General features: G+C 39.3%; 1 protein-coding gene across 2 annotated transcripts in view; it reads left to right on the top strand.

Annotated features, from left to right (window-relative positions):
* The window catches only part of fstl4 (follistatin-like 4), an 808,779-nt gene that overhangs the window by 741,674 nt on the left and 44,242 nt on the right, over positions 1–22,863 (top strand). For both annotated transcript variants that reach the window (XM_051933466.1, XM_028812623.2), the window contains exon 9: positions 327–488. In XM_051933466.1, coding sequence (XP_051789426.1) covers positions 327–488 — 162 coding nt within the window. The remainder of the gene's footprint in view (positions 1–326; positions 489–22,863) is intronic.

Genomic DNA, 22,863 nt, shown 5'->3' with positions numbered 1-22,863 from the left:
TAGACCTTGGCCTCAGAATGAAGGATGAAACCAGGAGGCAGGTCACTATCTTGTGCACCCATCCTTAGGGGGCCAAAACAAGGTTCAGAGATTCAGTCCTCTTATTCACTGTGACCTCAGGGGCCCTGACCCATCTTCACATAAATGGATATAAGACTGTACTTAAAATCAAACAGAGGCTTCTTTATTGTTTTTTCTGTCACCCTAAATTAACCTCACAGTGCTGAGGAGTTCAGATTCTGCCTCGTCTACTTATGTATCAGCTTCTGTTTGTCTATGTGGAGTTTACTGTTTATCTCATTCTGGATTTTTTCTTTCTCTTGCAGTTCCTCCAGTGATAATTGTATACCCAGAGACACAAGCTCAGGAACCTGGCGTATCAGCCAGTTTAAAATGTCATGCAGATGGCATTCCTATCCCGAAAATCTCATGGCTGAAGAACGGAATGGATATCTTGCCTAAACTCTCAAAACAGATTTCCTTAATAGGTAAAATAAAACTTTAACGTAATAACTGAATATGCCACATGAAATTCTAAAATGCATCTAACATGTTGTTTAATGGGGGGTATGCTGGTGTAATGGTTAACCCAGCATCTTTATAGTAAGAGCCTGGATTGAGTTCCTGAGTGGAGCTGACACTTTCTGTTTGCAATTGTAGGCATTTTCAAAGTTGTCTAATTTCCTTTCACATCCCAAGGATGTGTATATTAGGTTAGTTGGTCACTAAATTGTTCCATATGGGCAGGTGTCAGACTTTGTATGAGTGTACCCAGAAGTGGACCGTTTCTCATGAAACAGTGTTGAGACTGTAATGGACAAAATGGATTCAGAATATGTAACATTGTGGTGTGGTATGTAATTTATTTTGTTAATTGAGTGGCACAGTGGTGTTATTGCTGCTACATCGCAGGGCTAGAAGGTTGGAAGATAGATAGATAGATAGATAGATAGATAGATAGATAGATAGATAGATAGATAGATAGATAGATAGATAGATAGATAGATAGATAGATAGATAGATAGATAGATAGATAGATAGATAGATAGACTGTGGTGGGTTGGCACCCTGCCCGGGATTGGTACCTGCATTGTGCCCTGTGTTGGCTAGGATTGCTCCAGCAGACCCCTGTGACCCTGTGTTCGGATTCAGCAGGTTGGAAAATAGATAGATAGATAGATAGATAGATAGATAGATAGATAGATAGATAGATAGATAGATAGATAGATAGATAGATAGATAGATAGATAGATAGATAGATAGATAGATAGATAGACTGTGGTGGGTTGGCACCCTGCCCGGGATTGGTACCTGCATTGTGCCCTGTGTTGGCTAGGATTGCTCCAGCAGACCCCTGTGACCCTGTGTTCGGATTCAGCAGGTTGGAAAATAGATAGATAGATAGATAGATAGATAGATAGATAGATAGATAGATAGATAGATAGATAGATAGATAGATAGATAGATAGATAGATAGATAGATAGATAGATAGATAGATAGATAGATAGATAGGTTTATTTCTGTATTTGACATTTTTACACTAACCAACCAGATAAATTTTAATATGTGGCATAACACACACCTACACCCTGGCTAGCTGCAGGTCTCTTAATTAATGCGGAGTTAAGAATGATTAAAGGGGCAGTGTTCAATTAGCTTTTGTAGTCACGAAATCCAGTGTTGTGCATGAACTGGTTCAAAAGAGTGCATTCATTGAACAAGCTCATTTTTCTAAGAACGGTCAACTTAACGTAACATATTTCCAAATTAAGAACTTTAACGTGAGCTAGATCAGTTTTATGTGACATTCTGGATCTGGATTAGGTCCAGATTAAATGTTTTGCTTTACCCTGTAATGTAGGGGTGGAGCCAAATCCGAATACGGTATTCAGATTAACACAAATAGTGGATTTTTACAAATAATTATTTTGCATGAATTTTTTGCCATTTATTTGTATTCAAAAAAAAATAACATAAAATCAAATAGGCACTGTCTGTGTCTGCCTGCTTGTGCTTAAGCTAAAACCCTGCTGACACGAGCACGCAGTGAAACATCGCTTTTGCTTTTAGGAAAACGTTGCACTTCATGAGGCCACTTTGTATTTTTCTCTATTGGACATGCAATATGTGGTACAAATTTTGACCAGCAGCATAATACGTTAGTTAACCTACATGCTGATTCCACAGTCACCATTTGTGTCACATGGTTGGAAATGGAGCGGTAATTTATATGTATACTTGCATCTATTTAATTTAATTTCTTTTTTTGACTGGGAGGATATTAGCATATACGGTTTGTTGCTGGGTATAACTCAATAAATAAAAAATTAACTGAACATGAACTAGTTAAAAATTGAAATGGTGAATGTGAATTTCTTCATTTTAATCTGTGTGAACTGAACTTTGAACTAGTTCTTGTGAGGTGTGAACTTGCAAAGCACTGACGAAATTAAACTGGGCTACACTCACATTTCATGTTGTTGCTATTTATTTATTATCAAATTTCATCACTTTATTTTTTTGTGTATTTATTTATTGACTTAAGTTAGTTTAAAATAATTCTTCATAACTGTCTGCATTGTGTTTGCACTCCTCCCTATGTCAGTGTCTGTGTTTCTGTGGATACTCAGGTTTTCTTACCAAAGATGTACATGTTACATTAAATGGTGTGGCCAAGTGTAGTAACTACAACTCCACAAAAGGGACATTTGGGACGCCAACTAGATCATCCGATTTAATGTCTACAGTTAAACAAAAATAAATATCCTTTGGCACACCAGCCCTCCAAATATCCAGGCAAAAATACACTTAAATAAACAGTCTGGTTAGCCACTGATGCACTTGGTCAGTTTCTCAGGAGCTGTGTCCAGTGGGTAGCTCTTGTCAAAAATGACCCGTCCTTCTGGGAAGCCTAAGCTTTTCTGAAGACTGAACTGGAAGGGGTGAAGTCAGTTACCCTCACTGTGGAAAGAGAAGGAGGTGGCAATGTTAGTGACTGAGCCCCCTTTCACCCTGGAGTGTTGTTATGCACGTCGACAGAGCCTGCTAGGAGATCCTCTGATGCTTATGCGTGACATGGTGGCACTACATTCAACCAGTGTATAGTTTTATGAATTTTAACACCATGAAAGTAAATGTAGTAAATCAGTGCATTGTCTTACCCATTAGAGTAAATCCATCCATCCATTTTCCAATCCGCTGAATCCGAACACAGGGTCACGGGGGTCTGCTGGAGCCAATCCCAGCCAACACAGGGCACAAGGCAGGAACCAATCCCGGGCAGGGTGCCAACCCACCGCAGCATTAGAGTAAATAAAAACACAAAACATTTTATCTTAGGTAATCCTATATAACAGGAGTGTAATAAAGCAACACTTCCTTGGAACCCTGATTGGTATAAGATTTAAGTTATGAAGTAACTTACTTTCAAAACAGCAATGCTGAAATAAATGTTAAACAATATCACATACACTAAAGGAGCATTCCAGCTTTCTTTTTTATCACTTCTGTATTCTGATTTTTGACTGAATAAACTAAACTAAACATACTAAAGAATTGTGACATTTATAAAACAAAACACAACATTCTCAGCCCTGCTCAATGCAATATGCAAGCACGGGAGGCTGAAGTGTCAAGCAGCCTTAGAAAGGGCACCAGTCCATTGCAGGGCCAGTTTGGAAATCGCCAATCATCCTAACTTGAAAAGCTGAAGGAAAGCCATTCAGACATGTGGAGAACATAGTGGACTCCATGCAAACAGTGAGTGGGCATGAGTTTCAAACCCAGGATGCTGGATCATTGAGACAGCAGCACTACATATTGGATCACCACTCCATTCTGAACTCATACAGTATTTAACTCCTACAGTCTGATTCATCAAGGAATACTCAAAACATTAAAGGATTGCAGATGCCATTGCTTTGTGAGATGGCCTGCCGTAGGTTCGCTTCACCACATGTGAAAAGGATAGGATTCCAGTGATACTCTGTTTGGTCTTATTAATGCAATGCGCAGTTAGGCTTCATGATATCTTCCTTACATTTGTATTCTGTATAAATCCAACATTGATTGGTTCATTCAATTGTGCTCACACTGTTTTTTCTGATTAGTCTATTTTGTCTATCATTTTATTCACATTGTATCTGTTTTCTGATGGTTATGTATTTTTCTTTTTTATATATGTTTCACAGATATCTTATTTTTTCTTGGCACTTGGAAAACTACTGTGTTCTCCTCATTGAGGCTTTTATGTTTGTTGCTAGACATGTTAGATAATCCAAAGTGGGTTGTACATCAGGTCTTGGTAACACTTTATATTTCATATTTATATATTTTATTTTCATACAAATATATTTCATTATAATTTAGTTGTCTATTGTGTTTTGATATGTACTGTATGCTCTACCTTATTTACACATTTTCTTCTTATAGTGTGTTTTTCCTTTATTGTAAACTAGCCATCCCCGCTGCTTCACCTGCATAGAAATGAAACAGGACAATGAGGAGGGCCCTGCCCGGCTCCCCACTCCTGACATCAGGCTTCCCCCTCCCCTGCAGCCTCTCTCTCGGATTCGTACAAATATAAAACGGTACCACAAGTGAACTATGATACATAGCTCAATGAGAGAAGTCTCAAAATCAACTGGAATGTTCAAGCAAATTATAGAAAAAAAAACCCGATCTAAATCCGTTATGTAGTTGTCTTGTGAAAAACAGACAGACAGAGAGACAGAAACACGTTGGATTTTATATATATAAAGACTATGCAAAGACTTAATGAAATACACAAATATACAAATTATCGTGTACTTGGTAGGTTCTGCTTTCCTTTCTGTGTAATTGCCTTAGGTTCCACAGCAGAATCAGCCCCAAGGCTTATTTTCACTCTGCTGATTCGTGATGCCCATTTAACAGCATATTACCAATAAAGACAAGCTAGTACATTATTTTCATTCCAATATTTTGTAGGGATATTCATTGCAATTATAAATCTGTTATTTTTAACACATACTGCACATTAAAACAACATACTGGCCTCCTCCTTTGGTTACTCACAAGCATTAGAGACTTGAAATGAGTAATCTGACAACAAAGTGGATTTTTTAAAATTCTAGATAAAGAGATGTGTAAAAGATGTGAAATGTATGCAGCGAGTAAGGAGATGATGCAGGTAATGGTCTCGAGAATAAACATCCATTCATTTTTGTGACCTGCTTCTCCATTTGGTTGTTCTGTAGACCAGTGCTTATCCCAGCAGGGACAAGCGTCTTTAAATGAGCAGTTACAGAAGACAGCTTCTTTTCATATCTGCTCCAGTTTTCTTTTTAGCGTTCCCTGACCACATTCTGCGAAGATGAAGTATCGACAAAGGAAAATTATAGCAAATGTCTTTATGGGCTTTATTATTCCTATTCAGTCCCACAGTACTGTTAAGTGAAGGCAGGTGGTCTGCTTCTGTAGCTCTTTCATTAATACATTATAGACTTTTATTAAGGCAGCTCAATATCATTATAATCATACAGTAAAACATATCTTAAAGCTCAATTATTTCAAAACCTATACAATATAAATTATTATTGTAAAATTTATTTATAGCTCTGGCGCCAGTTCAGTGCTAAAGATTTTAAATATTTTTCAGAACAGTGCATTTTTGTTTGGAGATAGTTATAAAATATTTATCATTCATTCCTACATTACTTGGCCCACTTCCCTCATCACATGACCTTCCCCAGGTTGCCTATAAGCCGAACCAACCCACTGAGGATGCCACATCATCTACTCTTCATCTGTTCCTGTCCCATTTGGACAAAAGAGGCCCTTATGCTAGAGTGCCATTTATAGACTTCAGTTCAGCATTCAACACCATCACCTCTCAGAAGCGCTTTGCTAGGCTACAACATTTCCCTATGAACTGGATGTAGTTCTTCCTGATAGAGAGACCCCGGACAATCTGCATCAGAAACACCATTTTCAACAGAATCACACTGAGCGCTAGCACCATAAGAAAGGCTACACATCTGTTAACACTGCTGATTTTAGACTGTACACTGCGTACAGCTCTGACACCATCATAAAGTTTGCTGATGACACAAAGGTGGCAGTTCTCATCAGCAATAGGAATGCTTACAGAATGGCAATGCGACAATAGGTGAACTTGGGCTAGTGCTGCCATCTCTTAATGAGAACAAGATGAAAGAGATGACTGTTGACTTCAAAAAAGCCCATAGTGTCCACACCCCACTGCAAATCAAGGGCTTTGTGATTGCATTGGTCAAGAGCACTAAATTCCTTGGTGTGGAATTGGCAGCTGATCTTACTTGGTCAATTGGTATCACCTCCATAGCCAAGAAGGTACAGCAGCCTCTTCACTTTCTTCATTGACTGAGGGGCACCATCGAGAGTGTTCTGACCAGCTGCATCACTGTCTGGTTTGGGAACGGCAGTGTCATTTATTGTAAGGTCCTATAACACATGGTGTGCACAGCAGTAAAGGTCACTCGGACCTCTTTACCCTTCATTACAGACATCTGTTTAGAGCCTGGTGGGGGACTGCTCCCACCCTTCCCACAGTTTCCTTCTTCCCCTTCCACAGCATCCAAACCAGTTCTGCCAGACTTTGCAACAGCTTCTAGCCCTTGGCTGTCCAGACTCTGAACTCTGAGCTGCCCACCTCCCTCAGATCTTCTCCTGGCAGTCTATTTATGTACAGTACATTTGTTACTACTGTTGTCTTTAGTATTAGTTGTTGTCACCAATAATTCAATAGTATATGGTTCACTGGTTGTCCCGTGATCATGTTTATGTTGCACCGCTGTGCTGGGGACATCTTTTCATGCCACTGTATGCTGCAATACAGTGTATGGATGGTAAGGCAATAAAGCCACTTGACAATTTAGGGTCATAGCTGTAAAACTTGTTAGCACTGAGCATAACACAGCAAGCAACCCTGGTAGGGCCACTAGGCCACTGCAGAAAGTAACTACTTTATATGTTAATGTTTTACAATTTTTGCTTGTCATCTTAGATCACTCCAGTGTCAGTTAATTGCTTAATTTTTAAATAATTTTACTAAAGTATTAAGAAATATTATAATTATCAGTCCATCTGTCTATCAGGACTTGTTTAATTTTATCCAATTTTATGATCATTGACTATCTGGCCCGCATCAGGTACAATGCATAAGTCAAGCCTGGATAGGGTTCTATCATAGGACACTCTTACTCACACGGGCCAACCTGATAGTGTCCAGTTATTCTATCCTGTATGTCTTTGGGCTATGAGGGGAACTCAGGAAAAACCCAAGCAGACACAAAAAAATGTGTGAATGCCACCCCATGATCAGGCTGAGATGATGTGAGGCAACAGTGCTACCCAGTGAGCCAGAGTATGAATAATCATCTCAATACTGCACAAAAAACTGTCTTCCATAAGATACAATAGACTAAAGCTGAAACACTGTAAAGTTGTGCTAGTTTTCTCTTTCTTCGTTATTGTATGTTTCTACTAATTATAATTATTACAAATACCGTTCCTAGTGGCAGTTGCTGTCTTCCATATTATAGGTTATTGATCTTTTAATGAGGTATAGTGTTCTTTGAAAGGCGAAGTGGTCATGTGTAAAAAGAATCTGGTAAGGTGAATTAAAAAAGGTCATCTGACTCACCCTGCCATCCATTTCCATTCACAAATCATGACAGAACCTTATAAAACTCAATCTTGTAAGCAACTATTTGCATTAAGCAGGTCTGCAAGCTTATTTTTCACACTGTATTTGCAATTGTCACAGGAATTCTCTTCTTCAATAGTTTTCTAGACGTAATGATATAACAGTGATGAATTAGGTAGTCTGTGCCATATGAAATTTCAAAAACAGCCTTTATCAAATATAATACAGAGTCCAAACATTACAAAACCTAAGATGTCTCTCTGGACTCTTAGTAAAAAACTGTATCTGAATATATTGAATTTTAGGACTGTGGGCAAATCACCTGTTTCATTAGAAAGGGCATTTCAGTTCCTTAAAATGGCTTTTTGTCAGCTATTCGCCTTTTTTTTAACATGTTAATCACTGACTTTTTGAGCCTAATTATTTGAGAGGGGCAGGGAAGAGATGCTGTAATAAACAGTAAAAAGGACTTCCAAAATTAAAGTCTGACACCTAAATGGCAAGTGCTTTTCCTGTTTGTTAAATTCCTGCAGAGAATATAAAATATTCTTAGGTATGTTTTCAGACTGGCAAATTTGGAACTGCTCTTTACATTCATGACATTCTTATATCTGATGCAGTTACGCTCAATCTCTATATATATAAAATCCAACGTCTGTAGGTCTGTCTGTCTGCTTTTCACGAGAGAACTACTTAACGGATTTGGATCATTTTTTTTTCTATAAGTTGATTTAGCAATTTCTCTCATCGTGCTAAGAGTCGTAGTTTGCTTGCCGGAGTGATATATTCGCACTAATCTGAGACAGAGGTTGCTGGCCGAGGGGAGGGGGAAGCGTGACATCAGGAGTGGGGAGCCAGGCAGGACCCTCCTTGCTTTCCTTTCTCACTACTACATGGGCTGAGCCGCGGGGGACAGCTAGTAACTTATAAAGCACAGCATTTTATTTGCTTTTGTACTGGAATAGTTGTAGCCCTGGCATGTTATTTCATCCGATTTCATGCTCAATGAAAGTGGCAGTTTGGGAATTTATAGTCTATTACCTTCCCAACACTGCCATCGTCACTTACCAGTTAAGTTTGGAGGAGACTGGGAAAAATAAAACATCTTCTAAGTGAGAAAGGTCACTTGTAGGGAATAAATATGTTGAAGATACTTACGCAGACAGTGCAGGCTATAAATCCTCAACTTTCATGTGTGGTGTTGTGACAGAGTTACTGAGTTTGGCTTCTAGCGACTTTGTTTAATGACTTCTCTCCACACACTTTAGGGGTTTTGTGTTTTGATGAAATTTGTTCATTAAAGAGATGTGAGCAAGAGATTGAGATGATAAATGTCTTTAGTATGACATAAAATAGTCATTCATGGATATCCATTAAAACCTGCAGACCCGGCATTGGATAGAATGTTAAATGGCTGAGCAATTTCCTTGGTGAGGTTGTTTCACTTTTTATTGCATATGGTGTTCAAACAGTAAACCAAAGCAACAGAAAACAAAAATGAAGTGCAGATCAGAGTTCTGCAGCATTTAAGTTATGATTTTATTTTAAGGCAGCATCACCTTTTATTTAAAATTTGTGTGTTCTGTTTATCTCTCTGTTTTGGGAATGGGTAAAGAATAAAGGTTTTCCAATGAAACATTGACAAGCCAACTGGGCCACACCAGAAAAGTGAAGAGATATAGGCGCTCAAGGGCAGAACAAAAAATAGCCACTTCAGTGCCTTTTAAACAAGTTCAATCTCTCAAAACTATCAGTTCTCACAAGTGGGACTGTGTCATGGAGGTCTAGTAAAGAGGGGTTCCAATCTCAACTGAGAGCCCTTCTTCTGGGGACTTCTGTTCTTATAGAGTTTCGAGCAGAAGTGTCAGGGCTTCTTGAAACAATGTGGGTGTAGTTCAGCTGCTCTCATTAGGCGTCCTGTCGATACTGTGGAGGAAGAAAGAGACAGTACAGTTAGCGACAGTGCCCCCTCTCATCTGGAAGGTGATCCTCAGATACTCATGCGTGACTAATATATTGTATATAATATAAGATACATATATATCTTATTATATAATGCTTTTCACATTTATCTGACATATAGGCCCTTTTCTGTCTATCTATTCAGAAGTGCATTTGCTATCTGTACATCTGTTTGTCTTATATTAAGCCTTTCACCTTTATCTGTCTTATAGTGCTTTTCACATGTGTCTGTCTATCTTTCTGTCTCATTGTCTTTCCTTGTAACGTTTTTAGACGTTGTAATGCAATATGTGTGTGTACGTTTAGTGGTTTGTACAATGTTAAGGAAAAGTATTCATAAACTATGTTATTATTATTATTAGTAGTAGTAGTAGTATTTGTTTATTGCATCAGTTTTTCAGTGGTTTCTGCGATGTCTATGTCCTGACCAGGGCCATAACATTTAACCGAGCACTTTGTGGAGAATTTGAATGATTGCCATCAGTGCCATCCTCTTCACTTCTTGGGCTGTGTACTGTTCTGGAAGCTCCTGCAGATTCCAGTTAGATCTTTTCTTGATGGTACCAAGAGGCTTGAAACTTCACAGGCATAACTCTAGTCTTGGTGCCCCACATCCTGCTGATCTCAATCTCCAAATTTTTTATATTTGTTTTTTTTTTACGTTTTAGGTCATAACATTGTTGTCATCTTATTATTATTACTATTATTATTATCTGTTTTTCTTAGTTTTTGCTGGTTGCCTTTTTACTTTGAATAAATCAGGTCCCTTAGTTCTTAATGTCCAGTGCTCGGGGTTTTATAAAGTACTAGTCATTTAGCCCGTTACAATAACGGGTGCTAGAACAGTAGTGCATAAACATTAGTAGAAACAGTCTATATTAAATGGCAAGAGACTTTGACCTCATTCTTTTTGTTGGTCGTATTTTTCTTTCTTTCAGCCTTTCTTTTGTTGATGTTTACTTGCTGAGCTGACCGTTCTTCGTGGGCTGCCGCCGTGTATTGTGTGTCTTTAATTTTCTGTGACAGTAATACCATCTTGTACGTCCGCTGGCTTGTACGTCCGTAATATACCTTTAATTTTCTCTGGCGGTAATACAGGCGTGCGTGTCGCTAATATGCCTTTAATCTCCTCTGACAGTAATACTGGCTTGTATGTGGCTGTAATATGCGTCACTGTATTGTGTAATTTCCTCTCGCAGTAATACTGGTTTGTATTTCCGTAAAACGCCTCTAACTTTCTCTGACAGTAATATCGCGCATCGCACCGTGCCCCACGCATGCGCAGTTCACCAGAAGACACCCACACACGGACACCTGGACGCACAAAGGGATTTTATTAAAGAGGATGTGAGCAGTTCGAAGCAGGACAGTCTTTTACATCTGGATTGCACTTGCTTTACCCCAGCAGTTTCATCAAGTTATTTTTAGAGACTAAGAATCACATGAGCCTTTGTGTTCCACATGCACAAGATTTCAATCTTGAGGTCTTCGTAATTTGCTGAGTTTTTCTAACTCTTTCACTGAGATGTTCATGTCATCTGGAGTGGTTATTTCAAAATTCCCCCATGCTTTTGTCATGAAAAATGATGTTTGGTTGGTTGGCTCCAGTGGTACGATCAACATTCATTGCTATATTGCGTGTTACCATGGTGTTCTGTGTCTCAATGGCATTTTCAGGCTGGTGATCATACCAATGATCGGGCTCTGAGAGGCCAAGCTCATGGGACATTGATCAGTGCAAGTAGCTAACTCCCTGATTGTGTATTCAGTAACAATATGTTCCTGGCACATCCTCCCTTGCTACCAACATCCATCTTGAGAATATTCTTTTGATGATTGTGTGTGTTAAATGCTTGATTCTGAGTTGCCATGAGGAGACTCTCTGTCTGTCTCTTGAGTTCAAAACCTCACCACCATCCAATGGTCAATTTCTTGTTGACATAGTTGTTCGATGTCTGTCTGTAGAACTGACCATGGATTGATATTGATGAGCAGATATTCATTTTTTTTCATCAATTACCAAAGCTTTCAATTGGCTTCAGAACTAGAGGACAAGTATTAAGCTTCAACAATCGGCACTTGATTACTTTGCCAGTTTTCACAAGAGAGTACTTCCTCTTCTGTTTATTGTGTCTCATTATGAGGCTGCCATATTTGTTGGTCCCAAGCTTGATGTACTCACTTAGACTGACGATTGATCTCATGTATGTGCTCTCCATGTCAACAAACCCATGGTCACCACTTCTTCTGGGAATGTGCATTTGGTCTATATCAGCTTTTCGGTGCAGGAGACCATTCTTTGTTATTATTATTATTATTATTATTATTATTATTGCTATTATTATTCTATCATTTCCTGAAATTTCCTAAGACCTTTCAGCAGTTTGGTGGCGTTTAAGTTAATGTAAAGATTCTACAAGTACAGCAGTAATAGCAAGCATGTACATAATTTAATTTTTTGTTGAGTTTCTTAAAATGCAGCACTAATTCACAAATAGGAAATGAAGTTGTCCCGTGTTTCAATAGCATAGCTGCTGGTTATTGTGTCGTATTCTTAAGCCTTTAATTCATTCATTGATCAAAGGCACACCTTGATTGACCATGGCTACATTCACTCTCTCGCTCTTTCTCTGTACCCAAAGATATTTTAAAAAGTGAAGTTTAGAAGATTTCAGGAAATCCTGAATGAAGTCTGCTGTTATTTATCAGCTCTGAAGGTAGCACAAACTTCATTGTTAATTTGTATTCACTGAAGTCAAGAAAATGAGTATTCAAAAAATACTAAATAGCTTGTGAGCCTAGGTAAACTGGCAGTTTGCTCTTTAAATGAATGCTTTTCTCCAGGGAATAAATTCTGCCTCGAGTTTTTAAATGCATACTTGATATTTTACAGTCTTCTCATGGTCTACACAAATGAGCAAGGTATGGATGTTAATTCTTTTTCAGAGTTCTTTAAAACCAATCACTTTTAGGAAACACATTTTCACTTTTGTAGTGTAAAACAAGGCAAAATTTATTTACGTAAAGAGTGAGGGGCTTTTTAAAGGTAAACTTTGAACTAAAACTAGAACTACAGATGCAGAATCATTTAGGAAAAAATCTTCAAGTGAACTGATTATGTAAGGAGGTTTAAGGGTAATAAAATGAACGGAAGAGTGTTGTCAGGGGAAAGTCACTATATGGAGCGAAGATCAATTTTACGGATTCAGATTTCTTGTTCATGGAAAGTATTGTGGATAGTTTATATATTTTATAATAGTTTAAAGGAATAAAGCACCATGCAGAATGTTGTGTGTGTGTATATATGTGTGAATCTTGAGGGGAGCTGGCGGGGTCCCCTAACATTTGTGGATGTTGGTGCAGATCATATCCACCGTACTGAAAGGATTAGGGTCTGTGGGTCTGGTTGCTGTGTCACTAGCATTGCAACAGATGGCGCATCACAAACATTTGTAGCAATAAATGCATTGCATTTGTCATTCCGACAGACGGTGCATCACAAACATTAATTAACAATTAAAGTAAAGGCAGTGCCCACACCAAACACCATATAACATAGATATATGCATTGCATTTTTCATTCCAACAGATGCTGTATTGCAAGCATTTGCATTAATATGTTTTATTACTGTGAATGTTTGTGATGAGCCATCTGTTGAAGTGACACATGCAATACATTTTATTACTACATGCATTACAAAATACATTCAAATAGAAATGTTAAAGCTGAGGTCTATAATAATAATAATAAAAATTCTTTACATTTATATAGCACAATGATTACTTAAAACCCTTCAACCCGTCTTAGCTGGGTATCATAGCTTTTTAACTGAGTAACAGTTTATAGTTCCTGCCATATTATCAGCTGATAGGTTCAAGTGATAAATAAGTGACAGTGTCACAGCAATAGATACTGTCAGAATCTGGTACAAATATTGCTGCACATCTATTAGCTTACTTAGTTGTGCCTAGCATTGTTGTTTATATTCTGTATATTGCAGTTATTTTATAACCAGTGTTTAGCCATTTTGTTTAATTTCTGAAGGTGTAGCCATTTATTTGATTGTTTCTCATGGGTGCCACCATAGTGCTAATGGTGACAATACCCGTTGTTAGCCATGTGGGCTTATGCCTGCATAAGACATCATCATAAAACCATAATAAAAATTAAGACTCTCCTCTGAACTTTAGATTTAAACAAAAGTTTAACTTTAACCTAAAATAACTTAACCTAAAGTTGAAATTTAACCTAGTGACAGTCCATGACTAGAGAGCATTGAGAAACAAATTATAAATCAGGTGCATTTTGGCAATAAATCTGTTTTGAATTTTGACTTCAAGTCCTGGTTAACATATTAGTTTTTTTCTCTTTCTCCCCGGCAATCTTCCACCGGCACTCCCCAGTGTGGCGGAAGTGTCGGCTGCATACCCGGAAGCACTCCGGGTGTCCCCTCTTTTCTTCCCCCCAGCACTTCCGGGTGTGGCATCAGGGCACCCCCTGGCGGTGGCCACGGGCCCCTACAGAGTAGAGCTTCCAAGCCCTGTATCCATGGCCCCCAATACAACCAAGGTGGACGCCCCCTCGCGTTCTGGAGGAGGAATGAGCCCTTCTCCTATCTTCCTGGGTGTCCCGGCCGTGTGTGAGCCCCGTCTGGGTGCCACAGTGCCCCATCGCCAGCGAAGACACGTCGGTCTGAGCGACACAACCCGTGAGGGCGGTTCAACCCTGAAGTGGGTCCTACTATTTGTCCAGTGTCCAATCGGCACCCCCTCTGAGGTTTTTGCGCCCCTTTGTGCTGCGCCGCTCGCGCCTTCGTAGCCTCCGCCGGTCGCGGGGCTGCCCCATCGCCAGTGAAGAGTCCTCCAGTGCAGCGGTCCATCCCGGGAGGGCAGGTCCCCAACGAAGCAGGCCCTACTGCGCATCCGGGGACCATTCCTGCAACCAAAACAGAAAGAGGGGCAGAAGCGCTGCCTGGACGCCACCACCTGACGTCCCTGTGCCGCGCACTGTCTTTCTGGGTGCCACACATTACAAACATCATGTTATCCAACATGTGCCATGCCTGAGCACATTAGGAATGACAACCACCCAAAAACACCGAGCCACTGGTCACTCTCGATTTAGGAACACACCTTTGACAGATGGGTTGACGCTGGCTAACACATCTAGTAGCAGAAAATGGCCTTTACACTAGCAACTGATAACAAAATTGTGCTATAAAAGACATGCCTAATTTATCATGGACTGTTACAGTGTGGGAATAACAATTGACAACCAAAGAGGGACCCACTTCTGTCAGCACATAAACAAGAACCTACAATTACAGTGGGTGAATATTGTGATGGATGAGAAGAATCTGCCAGTGAACAGTCAGAAATGCAAAGCAGAGTTCTGTTGTGATGGTCATTAAAATTGCGTTACATACTGGATTTATAGGTGTGTGTGTGTAAAATATATGTACACACACACACACATATACATACACATATACATCTATACTAATAAAAGGCAAAACCCTCACTGACTCACTCATCACTAATTCTCCAACTTCCTGTGTAGGTAGAAGGCTGAAATTTGGCAGGCTCATTCCTTACAGCTTACTTACAAAAGTTAAGCAGGTTGCATTTCGAAATTCTACACTTAACGGTCATAACGGTCGACAACATCCGCCATGTTAAACTTTCGTATTTATGGCCCCATCTTCACGAAAATTTGGTAGACGGCTTTCCTGCGCTAACCGAAACCGATGTACGTACTTATTTCGGTGGTATGACACCACTGTCGGCCGCCATATTGAACTTTCCAACGGTCTTTGTTACTTAATGGGCCCATCTTCAAGAAATTTGGTATGTGGGTTCCCAACGCTAACTGAATCCTACTTACGTACATATATACGTCCATAGCCTGCAGCTCGGTCCACACTCTGAATCCTCCAGGCACTCCTGAGCATAATCTAATTTTGAAGGTTGGGGCATCAATAATGTTACTGAGAAACTTACAGCCACCGAAACTTTGTAATGGCACGAGACTTCAGGTCACATGCCTGCAAAAGAACCTAATTGAGGCAACTATTTTTACTGGCGGTGGCATAGGGGAGAGAGTTTTTATTCCTAGCATCCCCGTTATACCCTCTGATCTCCAATTTCAATTCAAACGCCTCCAATTTCCATTAAGGCTCTGCTTCACAATGACAATTAATAAGGGACAGACCCTACAAAAGGTTGGCATTGATTTGAGGCAAGATTGCTTTTCACATGGCCAACTATACGTTGCATGCTCAAGAGTAAGCTCAGCACACAGCTTGGTCATATTACAACCGGAGAGGCGAACTGACAACGTGGTATATAAAGAGATCCTTAACAAATAATTATTGGTACATTTTCCCTCAGTTTATTATTTAAAATTTTAAAGCAGTACTTCACCGCTGCGAAGCGCGGGTATTTTGCTAGTATAATATATAATATACTAGCTGTCCCCAGCAACTCCGCCTGCGTAGTAGTGAAACAGGACAGTGAGAAGGCCCTGCCCAGCTCCCTACTCCTGACGTCACACTTCCTCCTCCTCTCGACCCACAGCCTCTGACTCTCAGATTAGCGGGAATATTTCACTCCTGCAAGCAAACTATGATTCTTAGCATGATGAGAGAAGTCGCAAAATCAACCGGAATGTAAAAGTAAATTCTAGAAAATAACCCAATCTAAATCCATTAAGTAGTTCTCCTCTAACTAAGGAGGTAAGGAACGCCCCAAGGCTAGTGTGTGAGTGAGGAGGACCCCGCGCCCCTACCCTCGGCCCACTCTGTGTGTCTCAGATTCATGTAAATAAATCGGTACCGCAAGCAAACTGTGATACTTAGCGTGATAAGAGAAGTTGCAAAATCAACCGGAATGTTCAAACAAATTATAGAAAAGAAACCGATCTAAATCCGTTAAGTAGTTCTCTCATGAAAAGCAGACAGACAGACAGACAGACAGACGTTGGATTTTATATAGATTAATATTACTGATATTTTAATGCTTAACAGTTGCTTGTCTCCCCTTTGCTTTGAGATTCTCCAGATGCTTTTCCATGTTCATATTAATTGCTAAAAACATTTCTTGTAGCCCCCAGGGTTTTTAGGTCAAGCAGATCAGAATGTAAGGCCTTCCCCCTTTTATGCCAGTGTTGCACTTTTAAGAGCTGAAATGTTTGAACTCGGCATTATTTAGAAAATAACAGATTCGGAATAAAAGTTGCTCTCTGATTATTTAACAATGCGCATCTCCCAGTGGAGTAAGGCAACAATTTGAATTGTAAAGCTTGTATTATGATACACTGCTGAGAATTGAAACATCTTGCAATACTGGGCAGGGTGCCATTTTTCTAATGTTTGCATTTTAGCCTACAATGGACTTCCCTTTTTCTCTTCCATTCTCGACCAGTGCTTTGGAGATCCTTAATTGCTCTCACAGTTTTTCATTTAAAGTGAAAGCTCTGGATGTTTGGATGCTGGGAAGGGCCGGACACTGAATGGATGTGGTTAGAAGTTAGAAAGCATGTTTCAGCATTCGGGTGCATTCAGTTGGCTTAAAAGTAGTTTGCTGTTTTGATAGTTGATTCATTTTGTTTCTTCATCAAAGAGTAATTTATCACATTTCTGTCTATCAAATATGCTTGTAACTGTAGGTCATTTAAATAGCAATGATAGAATGCAGTTGCACACGTTAGTAGACTACTTGAAATCCATACTTTGTAACAGTCCTTTACAATCTCATGTAGTTGGAACAGTAACCCCGATTGGCATGTGGTGGCTCAGTAGCTTTCATAGATAGAAGATTCCAGTTAACGTGACGCACAAATGTCCTATTGTTATCTGTTTTTGTGAAAGGTCTGTTGATAACTGTAGTCCAAATTTCTTAAATATAACACTGTTGAAAGAAGTACTTGATGGAGACTTACATCCTTTTGTTGAATTCTCAAGATAAAATTGTTGGCTGCTTTAGAGCAGTGTATTGTGCAGAATACCGAGTACGTGTTTGCTAACTCTATGCTTTACAGAGCGACACTCACTTAGTTCCTCTCATCCCATACCAGCTGTGTCACTCATCAAAGACTGGTGGAAATCTGACTAATCAATGTAGACGTCAATGTTAACATCTGTGGTGCACCACACAATGCATTTGCCTGTGTTACATGCCATTTGGTATGGGATTTGCAAAAGCAGTGTTAATGTTTGTGCTGTGCCGTCATTTGGAATGACAGAGACATAGCAATTGGATGGACACACAGACACTTATCCTTATATTAAGGTGGATTAATTTCTAGGTAAGTTGCTTATTTTTTCGTGTTTTTTATTTTTTATTTTTACAGATAACTTACCTGAAGAAGCAGCAGTAGTCAGCTGGGGTATGAGCAAAATTACACGCAAATGCCTATCCCGTCCTTTGACTAACTTGTATTGCAGATCCTTTTTGCTTTCAGGTGCAGCTGTCAGATGAGTAAAAGAGGAAAATATAAAAAATCTATAAATTGAAGTAACTTTTACATTTGAAACAATAAACTAATCTGTATAAAATCTCAGGTTTCTTAGCAATCTGTCACATGGAGTTACTTTCATTCTGCAAAAAAAAAAAAATAATAGATTGACATGTTCCTTGAAAGCTGTTTCATTTTGACCATTTCTGACCCCAGAACTGAACATTAAGAATGCCAGTACGTTGTAACCCAACTGAACAGAATAGAAGGTTTCAGTGGTGCTTATTGCAGTTGAAAATGTTTCACTAATTACCAATTAGAATTTAAAATCACTAATTAAGGATAAGCAAAGGGAGCTGACCAATAAGACACTGAGGGAATGGCTACTGAAAATGAGGCTTTGCAGTCATATGTGAATAATAAATAAAAAATAAGTCATTCCAAGCAGTAATAGCCATTAGCAATGCTACAAATGTGTAGGCCACATTTTAAAATCAATTTAACTCTTTCAGGGCAGATGTCGATTTATGTCAACACCTAAAGAGGATGATGACATTAATCAGCATCTGGGGGTAGAGGGCGGTAATCCGTTGTAAACGTCGACAGAATTCCGTGTTATGTTGTAGTGTGGCTCTGTTTGCTAGCAATATGCTGCTTGGATTATGTGTTACACTGGTGCCACTGTTTCAGGTATCTGTTGCTGCTTACAGTGACCGCCATCACCACTAACTGTTTGGCTGCTGCCGGCTGTGCAACCTCCGCTGGCTGTTTCAAGATGGCCACCGCCAACTAAGCGAAGACCGCTGCTCAAAACCCAAAGATGGTAGCCGCCGGCTGTGAAAAGCCAGCTGATCAAAATTAGCCACCGCCAGCAGCCTTCACGGTGGTCACAGTATGCAGCAACAGATGCCTGAAACAGCGTCACCAGTGTAACACATACTGCAAGCAGTGTAATGTGGCAGTGTGGCTGCCTCTAACGTTACCGTACCTCGTAGGATTATGCTGTGTATTAGGTATGTGAATGTCTAGAGACTCATGGAACATATAACACAGGGACATTTGTCATATGTAATTATTTTATGTGGATTTATGTGTGAAACCATTGCTTTGTGTGCTTTTCAGAAAAATGATTTTTTTAGAAAAAATATTCAGGCTCGGGCCCAAATTAAAAAAAAATAATAATTAGCCCTGAAAGAGTTGATGCTGATAAACAGAAGGCATCAATTGCTTTCAAAAACATGAAAAGTTTTGTGTGTTTCTATACTTTTGACTGGCAGTGTATGTCAAGAAATGGAAAGAATGAAAACTACTATCAAACTAGTGAAATGCGTGGATTAAACTAAACAGTGAAAAAGTCTCCATTTTGCACCAAGTGGGTTTTCTTGACTACACCAGGAACATAACCTAAAGATGCACATGTAAGTTTAAATGTTATTTGACCTGTTGGGAGTAAATTTAAATATGTCCACAAATGTGCCCTGGGATGGACTGGCCTCCTTTCCAATGTCACCGAAAAGGCCGCACCAGCTACCTGGCATGGCATTTTCACTTTTAGACTCTTTAAGTGACATTTGTTTTCCTTTTATAAGTTTCTCTTTGGGCTAGATCAGTGATGAATACATTCAATCTTTATCAATTAACTACACGTGAAAGGGTTAACAGGGGGCCCAGACATACCCCACTTTTCTTTTTCTTCAATTACCTGCCTGCTCAAAGTATTGGAATGGCATTCAGACTTTACGCTCCGGTTATGGGGCACTGCCGCCAAGTATGGCAACCCTGCGTGTTAAGAGTTTACATTGAGGGGAGGAAGATGAGGTCTTCTCTCATTCAAGACTCAGATCAGCAGTATTACCCCTGAGATAATCACATCGATCACTTAATGTTTTGAACAATGATGGTCAATTTTTAAAATGAATTTAAAAAGGAACACTCCCTTAATGTGCCGGCATCTCAAGTGATGCGGTGGTGTCTCACAGTATTGGCACTTCATAACAAGTGTGTTGTATACTTTTTCAGTTATAGCTTTATATAATTAATCTAAAGCTAATGTCAAGTGATCGTGTAGACTGAAGGAAAAGTGCAAGTTAAACACTAATCCATCCCATTAGTTCAATAAACAGCAATAGCAAGGCCGTTACAGGAAGAACTAATTAATCCACACAAGGCATTTAATTAAAAGTGGAGCATGGACATTTATAGCTGCAGTTCTCTGCTGTTCTCTGTTCTGAAATAAATCTTTACTGTAGGGAATTTGTAGGTACAGTAGCTTTGGGCAAATATATATATATATATCAATTTATACAGTTATATATACAGTACGTTGTAAAAAGAGAACAGAGAAAACAAAGAGGTTTGGGGGTCCACACTGTGTACAGTCTGTGTACAGTCAATACAGCAGGTTAACTAATGCCAACGAGTAGTCACAAAGGACTGGTGTGCAGAGAGGGGTGCTCAGGACTTATAGGTGCAGGACAGGAAGAGGCGGGTTTCTACAGGAGGGCGTGGTTTAGCAATGCAAAGGGGTGGAACTCTAGCTGAGCTTTCCGTCTGGTGGTCAGTGGAAGAGGGAGAAAAGGCATTAGTACAGTTCATTAACCCCTGACTCTGCGTCTTACCCTCAGATAAGCCCTCAGACTGCCTCCCATGCGCACGGGTGTGGCGACATTTATATATGTATACTGCATATATTTATGAACCAGAGACTTCAAACAGTCATTGTATGAAAGGGATATGAGACAAAGTGCTAAGTAATGGCTGCTTTAATATACCTTACATTGTTATGTCCCAAACATTTTGGTGAGATTGGAGGACCGTGTATAAGAAGTGTTGTAATTTCCACATGGTGTGACTGAAATGTATTCAAATACCCTTAAATCGCAATGTGTCCTTTAATCACATCTGAATTGTTTGATTTGTAATTTGAAACGGTGGAGTAGAGAAGTAAATCATGGAAAAATGTGTCTTTGTGCCAAACATTATGGAAGGCACTTTATTATGCATACAATGATTATTAGGCGGCGAACAGACAGGCACTTTAGACTCTTGACCAGACACTCTTGTCATTTTTCTGTGTTCCTTTACACACCACCTCCATAGGAGTCGGATATTTGAAGCTGGTCAGATTTCATTTGAAAATGCCAGACTTCCTCAAGTGTCTATATGTTGTAAACACATGCACATAGGGTATTGTTCACAACTGACCCCATCACATAATCATGGCAGTGGAATTCCCAGGAAAATAAGACACACTACTAAAAGAGCATTGATAACTCAGAAGATGTGCAGTGTGAGGACATAGCCACTTTGCCATCTACAGTACGGACCATGGTGATATCTTACTGAGCGAATCCCATCACTCTGCTACAAAGGGAAATCTAAAAGTAAGAGTGTTTTGTCTCCATAAAGCCAAAGAATTCATCAGAGCAGGTAGCTGTTGCTGCTCATGGATTGTAGGGCTGGCAAACACAAGGTGAAGGCTGAGCTCTTCATAGTTGACATAAAGGCCTGCCATGCTGTCACCAGGAAACAGGAAAGTGAGCCTGTGGTGGTGTGCACCGTCTATGGAGTCATCCCTGTCACAGCGCCAGTGTGTAGTGAGACTTACATAAACTGGAGCCCAGTCCTTATCACCTGCTCCTCTCTGAGAAAAAACGGCACCATCAGGGAAAAAAACATGCAGTAACAAAATTCTATCAAAGTACAAATTAAACTTCTAATCCCCTAAGTATAACGCTTAAACTTTTTGAACTGGCATGAAAAAAGGCCCTCAGGAAATTTGTTACCACTATTTTTCGGGTGGGTTCACATGTCCAGTCATTTAGAAAACACATTCAGCAACCTGCCCTCAGCTAAAAGTGTCTCGGCAAACTCTCCCTCTTACTTCTTTTCTGCATTTTTCCCCTCAGCCATCATTCCACACTTTCATGCCCTCCATGATTGTTTGCCATGTCTCCCCTCTTGTTGATCTGTCGCCTTTCTGTCTTGCCAGCTTGCCAGCCTGCAGTACAATTTTTAAAATGAAGAATGTCGTCAAAATGAACAGCAAGTTTGTTTTTAATGCCTTTTCTCCAGTATTCAGGTTTTACAAAGTCTATAGCATGCTCTTATACAGTAACTAATATTTAACACATGTAAGAATTAAGAGTTTATAATTATATAATTCTTGGATTTATAGTTAAGTTAGATAATAAACATAATTACTTAGTATTTTTCAAAGGGCTAGTGTTTTAATCTTTTTTATTAGTTTTGCAACAAAAATCAATAAATTTAAAAATGCAACAAAGCAAATGTTTGTCTCACTTTACATTTATTTACAGGCATGAAAGCAGACCAATAACTAAACTACCATATGTGTACAATGGAGCTCTTATTTCATTTATACAGTTTAGATAGATAGATAGATAGATAGATAGATAGATAGATAGATAGATAGATAGATAGATAGATAGATAGATAGATAGATAGATAGATAGATAGATAGATAGATAGATAGATAGATAGATAGATAGATAGATAGATAGATACTTTATTAATCCCAATGGGAAATTCACATTCTTCAGCAGCAGCATACTGATACAATAAATAATATTAAATTAAAGAATGATAACAATGCAGGTGAAAAACAGAAAAACAGACAATAACTATGTATAATGTTGAATGTTAACGTTTACCCCTCTGGGTGGAATTAAAGAGTCGCATAGTTTGGGGGAGAAACGATCTCCTCAATCTGTCAGTGGAGCAGGACAATGACAGCAGTCTGTCGCTGAAGCTGCTCTT

Source organism: Erpetoichthys calabaricus, chromosome 11 (assembly GCF_900747795.2).
Source record: "Erpetoichthys calabaricus chromosome 11, fErpCal1.3, whole genome shotgun sequence".
NCBI lineage: Eukaryota > Metazoa > Chordata > Cladistia > Polypteriformes > Polypteridae > Erpetoichthys > Erpetoichthys calabaricus.
This window is presented reverse-complemented; position numbering and strand designations above follow the sequence as displayed.